This window comes from Acomys russatus, chromosome 13 (assembly GCF_903995435.1).
Source record: "Acomys russatus chromosome 13, mAcoRus1.1, whole genome shotgun sequence".
Classification (NCBI taxonomy): domain Eukaryota; kingdom Metazoa; phylum Chordata; class Mammalia; order Rodentia; family Muridae; genus Acomys; species Acomys russatus.
The window spans coordinates 24899339-24916278 of NC_067149.1; the positions used below are offsets into that span (position 1 = coordinate 24899339).

General features: G+C 40.5%; 1 protein-coding gene across 2 annotated transcripts in view; it reads left to right on the plus strand.

Moving 5' to 3' along the window:
- LOC127197206 (chemokine-like protein TAFA-1) overlaps positions 1–16940 on the plus strand; it is a 545549-nt gene that overhangs the window by 409761 nt on the left and 118848 nt on the right. Inside the window, exon 3 of one of the 2 annotated variants that reach the window (XM_051154954.1) lies at positions 7181–7318. In XM_051154954.1, coding sequence (XP_051010911.1) covers positions 7181–7318 — 138 coding nt within the window. Of the gene's footprint in view, positions 1–7177; positions 7319–16940 lie in introns of both variants that reach the window. The other variant, XM_051154953.1, reaches the window with a different exon arrangement.

Below are 16940 nucleotides of genomic sequence, written 5' to 3' on the forward strand. Positions count from 1 at the left end.
CAGATGAAAAGGAATAGACAAAAGAAACTTCCTACAGGTGATTATTTTAAACTAGTTTTCCCCAGTTTATGGCCCAGAATGAATCAGTTCCTTCGGATAAGGCTACTTATAGTAGATTTCCAATCTGGAGGCAAACTCTGGATGTGATGACAACTTTCAGCTCAGCTTTTAATCATCCACCTGCCAGTCATCCCTACCCCTTTCCTTTCCTTTCCATCAGGATACATAATTGTCATCAGTGGGGAGCCCTTTTAAAAGAAACAGTACCCTTAGCCATGCATCTCCCTTGGGTTTCCTCCCTCGTACAGAGGAAGACAGTGATGCATGGAGCTGGGAAAGAGAGATCTTTGCTTGGAGCACTTGGGCTTGGCAGAGAGTTGATGCTGCCAAAAATAATCTTAAAACAGTATATTCTTTTCACCTTTGGGGGCATTAGAAATTTTCTTTTTCTGTTAAGAATAAAGTTGATAATGCATTCAGAGCTCTGACAAACCCAAGAGAGATGACAAACAGAGAGATGCCCCAGGGGATTTCCTTTCAACGGATTTACCCTTCCACCTGGGTAAAGAGGTTGAGAGTCAGGAGACTCTACCGAAGGTGGAGTTAGAAGTAGTGGTTGATGTGTACTGAACATACTTGACTATTTCAGATTGACCTACCCCAACTAGGTGCTTCCTGTACTAAGTCCTAACTGGAAAACAACAGGATCCTTTATAAAAGTTAATTCAGGGTATGAGGCTACAATTTCATAGATACTTTATCTCCATCTTGTTTTCTATAGTCACAATGAGGATATGATCAGCAATTTGGAAATCTGAGTTGTGCAGACAACATCCAAACTGTTTGTTATTTGTGCTGTATCCTCTGCTGTTAGTTAATATATTATTCCACCTGTGCGACTGACTGGGTGTGCAGATGCTGGCCACAATCGAGAAGAAGCCATTTTCCAAATAATCCATATGCAAAAAGGGGAAGTCCAATTCTCTGAGCTCTTAAATGACTCCTTTTTGACAAGTCATAGATCATCTTGAAATCATTCAGACTTGGACAAAGATAAAATTTAGGAGTGGATTGGCAATGGCGCCACAGAAAAGACTGAGAAGCATTTGTGACAAATATTGGTGTGATTTGAAATAACGTTGACATTTAGATTTAAAGGAACAGTTCACTAGGTACTTCTTAAAATAAGAGTCATATTAAATAAAAGGGAATGTGTTTCTATTTTCTAGAAAGCGTTGTAGTAAAACTAAGTCTTCCCTTTGATTAGGGCAGATTTTTTTTCATGTCTGATCTTTCTTTTCCAAGGAGCCAGCTAATGTGAACAATAGACTTTACTGTGGTGTAATACAAACCCAGGGTTTTACTTTCCTAAAATTTCATCAATTTCTCACTAAATTTTGCATGAGACAAATTAAATGTGCAGTGCTATTATCACTAAGAAATATTAAATATAGATCTGGGTGGGGAAAGCATATTTTGCATGTTTACTATATTTACTATGCTGAAGACATCCACCTTTCTCTGTTACAGTCTCTATCCATGTGCCTGTTCATCTATCCATCAAACACTTGTCATTTAGCACGAGCTCTGTGGAGCTGGGAACTGGACAACTGCAGTTGCTTTCATTCATCCTTGGCAGAGTGCTAGCATTAAAGAATAGTTTGCCGCACTGAATTTTTAGGAACTGGTGTGACAGGCTCCTTTCGCTTAGTGAAGGCAGCTGGACTCTTTTATGTAACCTATAAAATTCCACAAGCCACAATTTAACACAAAAGAATCCTTTCCTATCACATGTTAAATATTTTCATTTTGTCAGCAAAAGCAAATGGTCCAGTGTTGCACAATCAGGACAGATTTGAATATTGAATTGCTCTGAGGGGTGGTCACTGGTTTGACTAGCCAAGTTGGCCTGAGAACTCCAGAGATCTACCTGTCTTTGCCTTGATAGTGCTCAGGTTACAGCTGCCTACCAACCTCCCTTCTCACATGGGTGCTGGTGATCTGAACTAGGTTCTCAAGTTCAGGTGACATGTACTTTACCTACTGAGCCAGCTCTACAGGCCCAGTTAATTCCTTTAATGCCATTGCTGGCATCATTTGCTACAGGGCTGCATCATTCTCCAGGTGTCCATCCTTCTTAAAGAACTTGGATAACAATAGTCCTGGGTCTGTCTTTAAGCAATTATGAAAACTCAATTCGATTTGTGTTCAAAGAACTTTTGAACCTTGCTAATCTGCCAGAAATGATTTAATACATAAAACAATAGGGACCCCCTCTCCATAAAGAGTTTACAATCCAGTGAGGGACACCAGGCAGTAAGGACAGTAGATAAATTGCACACAACATCTGAAGATATCCTTGGTACTCTATGAGAGGATGAGGGTCATACACAGATCAAAGGAAGGATTCTCATGTGTGCCTGATAAGGAAGTTACAATTTATTTTAATAAGTAACCAATCGGGCTTCTTACAAAGTGACATTTGAGCAAAGATGAAGAAAGATTAAGAATGAGCCAGAGATCTGCCAGGATAGTGGTTTTGGTAATGTAGGAATCCTTGGGAAAGATGGAGCCCAGCATATCAGCTTGACCACCCCAAGGTAATATGACAAGTGTCTATGGAGGATGCAGAAGAGTAAAGGAGAGTGGTGGCAAATGAGGGCACACACAGGGGTGGGGGAAGCAGCATTCTGGATGCTTATCTTTGATAGCCATCCTGAGAGACATGACAGATTTCCTTTCTGCATGCTTTTTGTTGATAATGAATTACCTTTTTTGTATAAGACGCAACCCCATGAACTTTGGAATCTGATAGACTGGAGTCACTCTTGTGTGCATCTAAGCAAGTTATTAGGTATACCTGGGGATTGATTTTTCATTGATATGCTTGAGGTGATACCCTGTACAGTTGCTGGCATCCAGCATGCTAGACTCATGATCTTGTATGTCTATCATAGCTGCTGGCTATGACTGTAAATCAAATGAGATTCCAAGTGCCTCCTGGGAGCATCCACATGCTTTCTGCTGTTTTCCATCACAAATGCAGCTGCTGATTGGTATTAAAGACAAACACTCAGTTAAATTAGTGGTATTTTCATGAGGTGTAAATCCTGCTCTTACTGACTTGCTTGAAGATAGATGTAGTTGACAGCATTTAGTAAAGAAACATGGTTATGGGTATCTGGGTGAGAGTGTAATGTGCCACTGGCCCTGATCTCTTAACTCTACTCTGAGGCTGGTGAAAGTGGAGATGAGGAGATACCTCCCCTTGGCCCAAGTTCAAGCTTTGCTGTTTCCTGCTCAAAACTGGCCAATGCTATTTGTCCCTCCTGCTTAGCCACCTTTCTCTTCTCCAATCCCTCCTGTACACAGCTGCCAAGGAGATGACACTGAAGCAATACCCATATCAGAACTGTCCATTGTCTTTCCAAATCACTATTCTAGCCACACAGCAACAGAAAGACTCTTCTGAGACAGGGATAAGAGAGGCCCCTTCAGTTTAATCCAGTCTCATCTGGTCTGGAAGCCTTAGTTTTTTTTTTAATATTGTAGTATATTTCTGAAAGGTCCCAATCATTGCTTTGGAGAAATGGCTGATTATAACATGAGGAAATGACTCTTATAAGATCATCCTATAGGATCTTGAAGAGCCAGGAAGTGAGGAAGTGTTCAAAATAATGACAAAAGCAAAGCAAGCTTACAATGATCACTGTGCCAAAGGGATGTAGAAGCCAAACCAAAACTTCCAGTAGTCAAAGCAATAATGTTTGAAGCAACTAAGTGACCTCATACTACATTCTAATACCATGCATAAATAAAAATCACAAGTATGCATAGCTATAAATAAGTGAAACTGGAGAGAAAGAGACTGCCATCATGCAGAAGAATTCTAAATACTTTTTAAATACACATGTCTTAGTAAATACTTTTATTTGTTATCATACTTTCCAGACACAAAGTTCTCAGTTTCTATGTGTAGAAACTTCCTTACAAGTACAACTACACCTCAGCCTGGTGGCCAGATTCAGCGTCAACAAGGCAAAGTCAGATTGATAGGATGGGACCAGAGTGGCATTTACCTCTCCAATCTTCCTCCCAAAACACACAACCTCACTCTAATCATAAGAAAAGCATTAGACAAATCCCAACTGAAAGATATTCTTCAAAAATGCCTCACCAGTTTACCCCCAAATGCCAAGGTTATCAAAAAGCAATGAATGTTTGAGAAAAATGTCACAGCCACAAGACACCGAGGGAGACAGGGGAAATGAACACAATGTAGTCTGCCTGGTTGGACCCTAGAGTAGAAAAAGTGAAAACTAAAAAAGCCTAACAGGGCTGAGAATTTGGTTAATGCAAATATATTAGACAATGTGATCCTGAAGCAGCCTGAAGACTCAGAAAGTAAGGGGGTGCTCACACTGAAATGCAAGCAAACTTAGAGTGGTTACCATGTGTTACAGTCAGGCATAAGTCAATGAAAGGGCTCCCAGTCATCAAAGACAGAACGTGTTAAGCACCAGGTACCATAGCACTGTATCATAATGCCAGGGATAAATAAACATCAAATGTACCATACTGAAGATGTCAATAATTAGGTAATACAAGCAGGAAATAACAAAGTAAAGTGAAGTATATTTTGGGCCTCTCAGTACCATATTCATGCATTTTCTGGAAGTCTAAAATTAAACCCTATAATAATAAAATGAATTTTCTAAAAAAAAGCCCCAGATTGTCATGTTATTATGAGACCTGCTCTCCTGCCCATGGGAGCCTCATCTTTCACCTCAGAATCTTGGAAATCTTCTGTAGTTTCCATACGCAAATGGATCTCCCATTCCACCTGTTTCCAGACCCTGGGACTAACCCCATTGCCTTAAAGTTGGCTGGTTCATTTATTTAACTCAGTCATTTAGAAGATTTCTACACTTCTGCCATGTTGTTGTGGATGAGAAGAAATAAGCCATAACTTTAATCCTGTCTTAGTTCACAGCTTGGCTGGAGGGGCCACAAACATTGACTACTGGGTAACTGGAACTCTGTGGAGCACTAAAACAGTGCATAGTGGAAGAGGTGATGTTACGTTCTCTAAGGAATTGATCTTGACATTGAGCTCTAAAGAAAACTCATAGGGACCCTCTCTCTCACACACACACTCACACATGTATGTATGCATGTATGCACATATATGCATGTGTTCTCTTTTTCTGCCTCTCTCTCACATATGTATGTATGTATGTATATATGTATGTATGTATGCACACCATAAAAGCATGAGTTCCCTTCTTCTCTCTCACTCTTTTGCTCCATGTTTATGTGTGTATGCATGTTGAAGAGAGGTGGGGTTGGATAGATAGGCACTATGAGACAGTACTTCGAGCATGCATGCTAGAGTGATGGAAGTGGATTTCAGGAGAGATCATGTATGCTGAGACAGGAAAGCCAGTAGCTGCACATGAGATGTAACTCTGCTTGCCGACATGCACAATGCCCTGGTTTTAGTCCTCAGCACTTCCAAAACCAAACAAGAAACAAAAGGTGAGGAATGTCCACATAGAAACCCCCACTTTACAGATGAAGAACCTGAGCCCCTCAAATACTAAGTGGGAGGAGTGAAATTCAAATGAAAATTAGCTGGGTTAAGCTTGTACTCGTCCCTTCTCTTCTGGAGACAGAACTGCCTGATGTTGGGTCATTTCTGTATGTTTCTTCAAAGGCAGACACAGGTTTCTCAGCACTGTCGAGAGTTTGAGCCAGGTCCTCCCCTACTGCAGCAGGCTGTCAATGAGGGAGCATTTTGCAGAGTTTAATGGCAGCCCTGCTTTCTGCCCACCAGACGCAAGTAGCATCTCCCTCCTCCTAGTGATCACAGGCACCAAACTGTCTCTAAACATTCCAAGTATTGGTGTGACAGAACCCCATCATGCCCCCATCATGGCCTCTTCCCACTGGTCTAGAACACTGTTGCAGTGAAGTTCTCAGAGAGCAAAGTGTCTTAGTTCCCCCTGTGTCCCTTGCTGCCTTTCTTCTGTGCACTTTTCTATATGCCCCTATGTATCATCTATGTATCTCGATAGAACACACTCCCCTTAGAGTTTATAACACAGCAACATGTAGACCATTTGTTCAACACTTTCTCATCATCTCTGCTGACTGAATGCCAAAGGTCGAGAGGTCTAAATATTAGGAGCCCATTTGGGTAAAATTAAAACTCACTGTCTCTGAATTCAAAACTTGAAAGTGGGCAACTTAATTCCTCATATATTTCATAACTCTGAATAGCTCATTGCTTCCAGGGAGGTGAGGGGGAACTGACCCAAGCCAACCATGGCAGTGTGTACCTTATAATCCCAGCATTGAGAGGGTGATGGAGAAAAATGACCAGTTTATGGTCAGCTTAGCAGCAGTAGCAACAACAACAACATCTAACACAAAAGGAGCGACTGGAATATTCACCAACCTTTACTAACTCAGCAGCTCCCCTACCCTGGAGCTATTAGAGGATGGGATCCATTAGGATGCCCATATACATTGATGCATGCCTAGCTGAGCCCTAACAATTTAAATGATGTCCTGCGTGTAGCTGACCATGCCATGGAAAGCACATACCATTTCCTCCAGAAATTCTCTCTTCCACTTATACACGCCACCTGGGTTTGGCTGTAATTCCAGACTAGGTGTTTCATTCAGCGTAGCCCCTTGACATGGGTAGGCAGGAGGAAGGAGAGCTGATTCCTGTCTGCTTTCCTGGCATGGCGGGGTTCTGCATCACTGGAGTTCTGCTGCTCATTATTAGTGGGTGTTTGGAGAATCTTAAATGCAGAAATAGCACAGGTAGGAGTGCTCAGCACGGTGCATCTAAATCAGGTGGTCTCTCTATTTGGCGTTTTAGCTCCAGGCATTTGCTGCTCTGCTGCTTTCGATTACATCCAGCCTAGAATCATGCCATCTTGAGATGCCCGTTAATTTGCTGGCACTCTTCGCTATGTTGAGTATAGCACTGCAATGCTTGTGTTCTCTGAGTCTGTATGGATCATGAAATCTTTAGTAATTTATATTTTACGGGACCCCTCTATAATACCTGTCATTTTCTCCAAACCTACCTGTGTATTCTAATATGTCTAAATAACCCCTGAATCAGATCTAGTAGATGTCCCTTTTTTTATTGTCTTGCCAGAAGGAGGGACCTGTGAAGTGATCGCAGCCCACAGGTGTTGTAACAAGAACCGCATTGAGGAGCGGTCACAAACAGTGAAGTGTTCCTGTCTACCTGGGAAAGTGGCTGGGACAACAAGAAACCGACCTTCCTGTGTGGATGGTAAGCAGTGAACGTTAGCACTCTCTAATGGGTGTTCATTCCTGAGTCCCCTACATATGATGTGTTTTCTTATGTAAACTAACTGTGGCTCTGGATCATGCACAAGGAATGTCTAAAGTGCCCTGGGGTCACATGTCAGAACTCAGTACAGACATGAACTTTTGTTCCTCTGGTGTTAGGTTTGAATGTCTACTCCAAAGTTCATGTTGAAAACAGGCTGCCAATTTGCTGGGGCTGAAAGGTGGGGCATTGGGGAGGTGACTGAGCCATAAGGGATGTACCATTATAAGTGAGGTTAATGCCACTGGAAAGGGGGAATCCAGACCCTCTTGTACCCTTCTTTTTCTGGTTCCCACTATGTGTCAATGTATCATGAAAGGCCTCCCATAGACCCATAGATGCTCAGGGCTTGATCTTGTACACCCAATCCTTGAGAGCTGTGAGGATTAGTTGATATTTGTAAATTACCCAGTCACAGGTGTTATGTTATAGCAGCACACACACACACACACACACACACACACACACACACACGGCTTGGAGGTTGTCATATAATATTATTTTGATTTTTCTTTTTTTTTAAATTATGTTTCTCCTTTATATATACATTTATGTTATTACCCATAAATAAAATAAAGTATATATAGCAAGAAGAACCATGAAACAATCAGGAATTATATAAATGCTACATTCATAGTGGTTTGGCTATTTGCATTTGGCAAACTTGAAGAAAGCATCCTTCCTGTCTTGGTGAGTCTAGAATTCTGTTGGCCCAGAAGGTTGAAGATGATGTTCCAATGTTATAGAGAGAGTCTTGACTGACTGTTCAGGCAGCAAACTGTCTCTACCATTTTTTACATTTTGGAAACTGCTAACCTGTACTTCTAATTCATTCAGGTAATTAAATTTTATTCGTTCTCAAGTCTCTGATGGAGTTGAAGACCAGGTAGCTTATTTATACAATGAAGCTTAGTTGTTTAGGGGTTAAGATGTTTTTAGGTCTAGATAGATGTTCTAAGTTGATAATGACAATTTGTAATGGAGATTGATTTACACTCAGAAATTTAGATGCACCAAGGTAGGAAAGATGTCTTCTTTAAGGCTGTCAAATACAAATAGCCAAAGCACTAAGAATGTAACATTTATATAATTCCTGATTGTGTCATGGTTCTTCTTGGCATAGGTAGTTTATTGTATATATGTGTAATAATATTATGATTTTTTTAAAAAGAAAAGTGAAATAAAAGAAATTTTAAGACCAGAAATATACAGATTCATCTTATTTGGAAAATGATTTTGTTTGAGCCTATGTGGGATGATGATGGTGTTAGTGAGATAAAATCTGGCAATACATAATATTCATTTAAAAGGCATGTAGTGAGCACTAAGTATCTGACAGGTATCACTCTAGTTGCTTTGAATATATATGTGAATGAACACATTTGCCTTGGGTGTTCCTATGTGCCAAAATCCGGTACAGAGTACTCATATGTTATTTTATTTAGTCTTAACAAAAATACTCCTAATGTTATATGAGTTGTCTATGTCCATGTTGTAAGTCACACTCAAATATAACATCTGAAAATCATCAAACGCTGGACTAGGATTGTATCCCAGTTGGTGGAATGCTTGCCTAGCATGTGCAAAGCTGCATGGCATAAACCTGCTGCCATTGTGCATGCATGTTTGTAATCCCGATGCTCAGGAAGTGGAGACGGGATCAAAGTCATCCTCGGCTACATAGGAAGTTCAAAGCCAACCTGGGCTGCACAAAACTCTTGTTTAAGACAAATATATTCAACTAAGTACCAAATATTGTCCTACCATGCCTGGGGATCAAGAATTCAAATTAGCTGGGAGCTTCTGGTTTAGAGGCTCTCCTGTAGATGCAACTGAGTTCTAGTGTGTGACTGGTGCTAGAAGCAGGTTTTACAATGGCTTGCTGGCATTGCTGTTGACAGGTGCTTTTGGTCTCTGCCATATGGATCTCTCCATTGGAGGATGGTGTCTTTACAACATGCTTGTAGATTATCCTCAGAGCACGTGCAATAAAACCACACAAGCTCCAATGTCCTTCATGTTAAAACACAGAACTTTGGCTTCATTATTTTGTTACTATCTCATTGGTTGCCTCAGTCTACCCTCTTCAGTGTAAAGGTAGGTTGCCAGAACATTAAGACAATCAGACACAAGTCATCAGAGCTCATGTCTGAGGCTGGATACCAGAGGAGACCATGTTTTCAGTGCAAACATAAAGAAACAGAATAAACACAGCAGCATAAGTCCCTTGCTACATGCTTTAAAAGCCACTGCTTGTCTGACTCTTAAGATCAGTGCAATAGACTTAAATCCTAAATCTTGCTGCCCTCTTTAAGATAATCTTATACACTATGACCAAGCAGTGACCCTGTGGTTCTCTACATTTATGATAATTTAAATGGGTAGGTGTAATGTGATCTTGTAATTCTTCACCAAGGGGATTAGGAGATAGGAAGATGACCCGTTTGTACAGGGTCGTAGAGCAAGGCTGAGAACTTCTATCTTTGGCTTAGGTCCACTCTTCTTCCTCTACATATACAAGGTGAAGACACTTTCTAGATAAGATTGTGCTTTGTATGTTTTATTTATGGATCAGTACATGATTATGGGGAGAAGCTATGGCCAGGAAAACAAAGTATTTTAGGGAGTAAAAGAATTATGCATTAACTAGCTGCAGGAAATTCTTTAAGCTGCTGCTGTCCATATTTTCTCTTCGGTTTCTGATTTTTGCTTATGCCATTCCGCTTGGTAAGGCCTGGTTCCATCTTCAAGCATTTGCATTTGCCCTCTCACATGAATTAGAAGTGGGTTAAAGGTACCACTTTGATCTCCTGTCTTGGCGTGATAGGAATGCTCCAGTAAAGGCTACTTAACAAAGATCCAATGCTGTAAATATGATGAGATTACAGAGTATATTGCTGTAGCTTGGGTCAAGAGGCCAACTGTTGCCTGGTTAACTACATCCAGAGGGACAAGCTTACGTGACCAGTGCATCCATCCTCCCATTCCATGAGAAAGTCAATCTAGTCTTGAAGGATGTAACTAAGCCATGTTCGAGAATACCATTAAGTCAATTCTGCACTGGGGCAGTTTCTCCCAGGAGTCATTTGGTAAAATCTGGAGATACTTTTATTCTAGATATTTATCAAAGTAGAGGAGTCTTACTGCTATTGACTCTAGTAGATAGAGATGAGGAATACTGCTAAGCAGTCAGAGTATGCTGGGCCCCTTCCCCCACCAAAAATACATATCCAACAGTAATGTCAGTGGTACTTAGGCTAACTGAATTGGAGTGTGACTCAGACTATTCCATATCACGGTGGACACCATGAGGCATTGATAATGAGGAAAGCACAGGGAGCTAGCCTACGAAAGCCACATTGGCCTTGTCCAGGAGGAAACTCATGATCCAAGAATGGAGGAGACATTGTACAGCACAAAACTGCTATGGTACCTTATGCTCTTGGCCAACGAAAGCATTGAGGTTTTCACCTATAAATCTCTGCCCCAATTCAAGTTCATTTTCATCACTAATGACCTGGGATGGAATTGCCTTCAGATTTGGGGTGAAAACCACAGTGTATTGGCTGTACTGACATAGGAGGAAATGGCATTATGTTCGAACTTTTGTTAGATGATAAAACATATGACAGCGATATTTTAATTCAGGAAAAGTTTATTTTATTCTGGAAACTCTTTTACTGTCAGTGTGGTTGTTTCAAACAAAAGGGCCACCACCTCTATCTTCCAAGTAAAAGCCAATATAAAGTTCATTAGATGATGAACATTCTTATATAAATAACATTCCATTCTCAAATCTATGGACATGTACAGACAAGTTTACATGTTGCTATCATTAAATTTGTTTAGGGGGCCTAACACTGTATATGAAAAATAAATATGAAGCAATCACTTTGGTGTAGTTATAAGATTGGGGTGAGATATTACACCTGGGCAGAATGTTGGCTGTACTTGTTACCAATAGAATGACCTTTGGCAAAGCAACCAGTGTGTTGTCCTCTCCAAAGTAAGGGTGAGGACTTCTGCTTCCTGAAGCTGAGAGGAGAAATAAGAAGTATGCTTGTAATGTGATTCCCACATTGTCTCTAATCAAGTGCTCTGTAAATTATAGGTTCTAGTTCCTATCTTACTAGCAGATGTGGGTAATTGTTACAAATATCAATTTACAGAACTCTCTGTCCATTCATCCAGCATGGTAGGATCTTGGCCCTCTGAGTTCTGAGAATCTCTCCCAACCAATCAGCCTGTATATCACCAATTTTCCCTTGAGTTCAAGCTCATTGTAGGGATTTTTTTGAAGCCACAGATATATAATGTCCAGACATTAAAAACACCCTTGATAGTGTTTCCGAGAGATGGTCATGGCTTTGCATGACGGTCTTTTAGTCTAAGCTCAGCACTAAAAAGTAAAAGCACAATGGAGATATTTACTAGCCTTAAATGCTATGATACTCATTGATGATGAAGGGCTCTTTTCACTTAATATGTGATAAACATTTCTCATGCTTGTGCATAGTCTTCCAAACATAATTGTTGATAGCTAAATAGGATTCTCAGTGGTAGATAAACTATCATTTATTTGACTGCCTTCTCTGCTTTCCCTAACAATAAATAGGCATGGGCATCTCCCAGGGCAGTAGTTGACAATGCATCCACGTATGCTCCACATTTGTCCTAAACACATAGTCTTACACCTTACATTTTCCATGGCAAATGTCTAGGACTGTTATTTTCTTTCCTCTGAAGCTGAAGTCAGATTTCACCTGCCCTGTTTCAAAAGCAGAATAGCTATGGCTTTAAATGAAGCATGTGGTTTATTAGTTTAGATTTAAAATCTAATATCAGATTATTTGAAATGAGAAATTTGAAAGTAAAATATTAGCAATGTATTCAAAGCATATTATGTATGTGAGGGACATTTTCAAGTAATGACTATTTAGTTTTAAAATATCACCTAATAACTGAGAACTCCAAAATGCACATTCTTCAAATTATGTCATAGCCATCCATAAATATTTATAAAATCATCAGTCCCTGTCCCCATGCCTAGGATGTAACAACATCTATGAGGGAATTCTATGAAGGAATGTGTCATTACATGTTACCTACCATGTAAGTCTATAATTCAAGTAAGATTAAAACCTTACTTCAGATCTCTGACCAGAACAAACTAAAACTGTAATTTAATCTTTCTAGGTACTTCCCAGTACCTCTCAGTACCTAAAATAAATCAAGTCCACACCAAGGAACATGAGGAAGATAAACACATGGTTAGTGCATCCACTTAAGGGAATAGTTATCCAAACAAAGGATATACAACACTGAGAACAGACCTTCTAGGTGGCTTATAGCATTATGACCTATGATTTTAGTAACCCAGCATGGCATAAAATACAATCAGCCTAAAATTTTCTTAAATAATAGAATATGGTAACAGTAACAATGATAAGAATGCTGGTTCATTTTTAAGGCTTAGCAGGTGGACCTCTTTCAAGTGCTATGAACCTGTGTACTGACTTAATTGTAAAGCCAGCCCTGCAAGGTGTGTCCTGTTATTTCTGTTTTTGTGTGTGTGTGTGTGTGTGTGTGTGTGTGTGTTTCCTGCGAGGTAAAAGCATAGAGCTTTGGTGATTGGTTCCATATCATACAAGGAGTAAGAGAGAAAGACAGGCCAACCTGGGCCATGCAGCTCCAGGAGGTCCTGTACTTCAGATATAGTTAAAGCAGCCTCTGGTATTAGCACACATTATGCCTCAAAGGCGTTCTTTTAAGATGTGAACAAGGAAAGGCAGGACAACCAAATGATACAGAAATAGCATATACTTAGGCCCATGCCTCCTTCTTCTCATTAGATATCATAAGGACTGTGTCTTAGAAGGTCATTGCATCACAGCAGTGTGTGTGTGTGTGTGTGTGTGTGTGTGTGTGTGTGTGTGTGTGTGTGTATTGGGGGTACCATATCATCTGTTTTATATTGAAATGTTTTTAACATCTTTTGTCCAGCTGGGACTTCCCAGAGTGCCCCACCCTTGCCAAATGTGCTCTAAGGACAAAGTACCCCGGCTAAATCACAGTGAGACACAGACCCCCACATCAGGAGTTTTTCATGGGGTTTGTAGTATTTCAGAATGACGCAGGACAATGTGATGAGTGGAGGCCTGACAGCACACAGAGGAAGGGGAAGCAGGCTATCCTGATGAGAGCTGATATGCTGTGGCCATATGATGGGGAGAAGGTCCCCTTCTGTCAAAGGTCTAGGGGAGGAGAATAGGGTGGAAGAGGGTGGGAGGGTGGGAATGGAAAGATACAAGTGAGAGGGTAACATTCAGGATATAATCTGAACAAATTATAATAAATTAAAATTATACATATATATAAAAAAAGAAATTTTCTTACAAGTTTCTCTATTCAGAGCTTTCCAAGCAATTCATATGTATTTTAACTTGAGTATATATGCAAGGAAAAGGTCTACACTGGGTCAATAGGGAAGTTTTTAATGCACTGTAGACATTAGCCTCAATTTTATCTAGCCAAAGTCTGATTTGACTTTATAACTTTGTATGCCTCTCTTCTCATCCAGAGAAGAGGATAGCTGCTGCAGTGACTCCTATTCCTGATAATCTTGACTCTAAGCTCTGATGGTCTCATGGCAAAGATAGTTAAAGCAGCTTCTGGTATTAGCATTCATTAAGCTTTAAATGTTTTCTTCTAAGATGCAAACTATCTACATGAACAAGGAAAGGCAGGGCAGCCAAATAATACAGAAATCAAATCAAATATTAAATCCAAATTAAATCAGACTCAGCCACCAGGTATGGGGGAGTAGTGCAGAACCAACCTTCTGCTTGAGACCTTTGTCACCTTCTGTAATGGGCATCCCAGAGTCACTTTAAACTCTTTATTAATCCAATGAAACCAGCACAGCATTCCTAGTCATTTTGTGACACAAACAAGCCATTGTATGTCACTACAACGTGCTGCTGGCTTCTCATACACTTGCAAGAAGAGAACAAAGTGAAAGAAGGCATGGGACACAAAGATTCTAACAGGTTAGAGGATTGGCAGGCATGAGGAGAAAGGCTACACAGAGAGAGGGACATAGGGAGGAAAGGAAAGGTAATGAGTTAGAAAAGACGTTCCACAGACACTAAACACAAACACTAGACAGACTTATCCACAGCATAGCTTGAGTTATTGTCTTGAACTGGTCATATCCAGTTTTGTTATTGTTTTGGCTGTCTTTGGAGGGGGTGCTTTTATCTTTGAGATTATAGTGTAATTACAACATTTTCCCTTTCCCTTTTCTCCCTCCAAATCTTCCCATCACCCCTCCCGACTCTCCTGTAAATTCATGGCCTCCTTTTTCATTTATTGCTATCACATGCATACGTGTATATAAACAGTTTAGTCCTTATAGTGTTGCTTGTACATGTGTTTTCAGGGCTGACCATTTGGTACTGGATAACCATTTGATGTGTTCTTCCCTGAGGAGGACCACCTCTCCAACTCCCAGCTTTCCTCAGTTGCCCATAGTTCTTTGTGTAGGGCTGAGGCCTCATGGGCTCCTCTCTGCCCACTCTGACGTGGCTATTGGTCTGATCCTTCTTCAGCTGAAGGTCAGACTGTCATGTTGGTAGGACTTCATAAGTATAACACCTGCTATTACTAGGATCCACAGTCTCACAGGAAACTCTCTGAACCTCTGGCCCTTTCTGTCGTTCTGCCCCCCTCTTCCTGCATGTTCCCATAGCCTTAGGTGAGGCAGTGTTCTGCAGAGGTAATCAATGGAACTGAGCCCCAGAACTCTGTATTTTGGCTGGCTGTGGTTTTCCATAGTGGTCTCCCATGTGCTGTAAGGAGTTTTCTTGAAGAATGAAGGCCACACATATCTTGAGTATAAAGGCAATGGTTTACAACAATTAAAGAAAAATTTAGCCAGCATGATAATGTATGTTCTTAATCCTAACACTCAGGAGGCCAATGCAAGAGAATCACAATTTTGAGGTCTACCTGGCCTACATATAAAGTTCCTGTCTCAAACAATTTTACTTGACAGATTCAGATTTGTACGCTAGTGTCAGGCAGCCGTGCTATATGAGATTCAACCAGAATTCTTACAAATGTTTTATGGAGATTGATTCTGAGGGGAAGACATTATAGAATTTTCTTGACACACTTGACATATACCATCTTAATCCCAAGACACAATATGGTGGGAGAAAGCCTAAGAATAAAGATAAATGTTAAATTCAGCAAATCTTTCATAGAATAATGTTATATATACAATTTGACATTAAATAGCCCTTTGGTAGGCCTCCAAGCCATTGTACAATATTAAAAGTTCTGAGAAGTTTTACAGGCAAGTCACTCATTGAAGTTTCAGAATATGTCAAATATGTCTATAAGCTTTAGATCTGTTACAAGCATTCGCATGGACCCTGTGTGCTCTATGATGTAGACATTAGGATTTTGTAGATGCTATAGTTTGGTTTTGGTTTTCCTGTGCCTGTGTCCAGAGTTCTTCCTTAGACCAACTGAACAGTGCACACCTGATCCCAGGAATGATATTTCCAATATCTCACTGACATGTTTGCGAATCATCTAGAGACCTTTTGAAACATAGCATGAAAAATTTCTTGCTTTTATTTACAATCATTATATATTTTAATGATGAAAGAATGGGCCTATTTGGAATTTCCCACTGGTGTTCACATCCCCTCAATGAAGCCCCATGTGAGTGAGCTGATGTGATGATTCAGAGTGTTTCTTGGCCGTTCGATGTCCCTCTGTTGAGAATTCTCTGTTTAGCTCTGTACCCCATTTTAAATTGGATAATTTGGTCTAGTTGTGTTTACTTTCTTGAGTTCTTTATATATTTTGGGTATTAGCCCTTTGTTAGACATAGGGTTGGTGACTGCAAGACTACTTCTGGGCATATACTTGAAAGACACTCCACCGTGCAACAAGGACATTTGCTTAACTATGTCCATAGCAGCTTCATTCATTTTTTATTATTAATTTATTCATATTACATCTCAGTTGTTAGCCCATCCCTTGTATCCTCCCATTCCTCCCTCCCTCCCACTTCCCCCCCCCATTCCCCTCCTCTATGTCTGTGACTGAGGGGGACCTCCTCCCCCTGTATATGCTCATAGGGTATCGAGTCTCTTCTTGGTGACCTATTATCCTTCCTCTGAGTGCCACCAGGCATCTCCATCCAAGGGACATGGTCAAATATGGGGCACCAGAGTTTGTGTGAAAGTCAGATCTCCTTCTCCACTTAACGGTGGAGAATGTCCTGTTCATCGGCTAGTCTGGGTAGGGGTTCAAAGTTTCCTTGGCTGGTGCCATAGTTTGAGGAGGACCCCAGGGCCCAGACCCACCTGTAGTTTTCCAGGACCCTCTGGATCCTTCTATTTCCTCATTCTCCCAGGCTTCTCACACTTAAAGTTTCAGCTTTATTCATAATAGCCAAAATCTGGAAACAACCTAGATGCCCCTAAACCAAATAATGGATAAAGAAACTGGACTACATTTACACAATGAAATACTACTCAGCTAT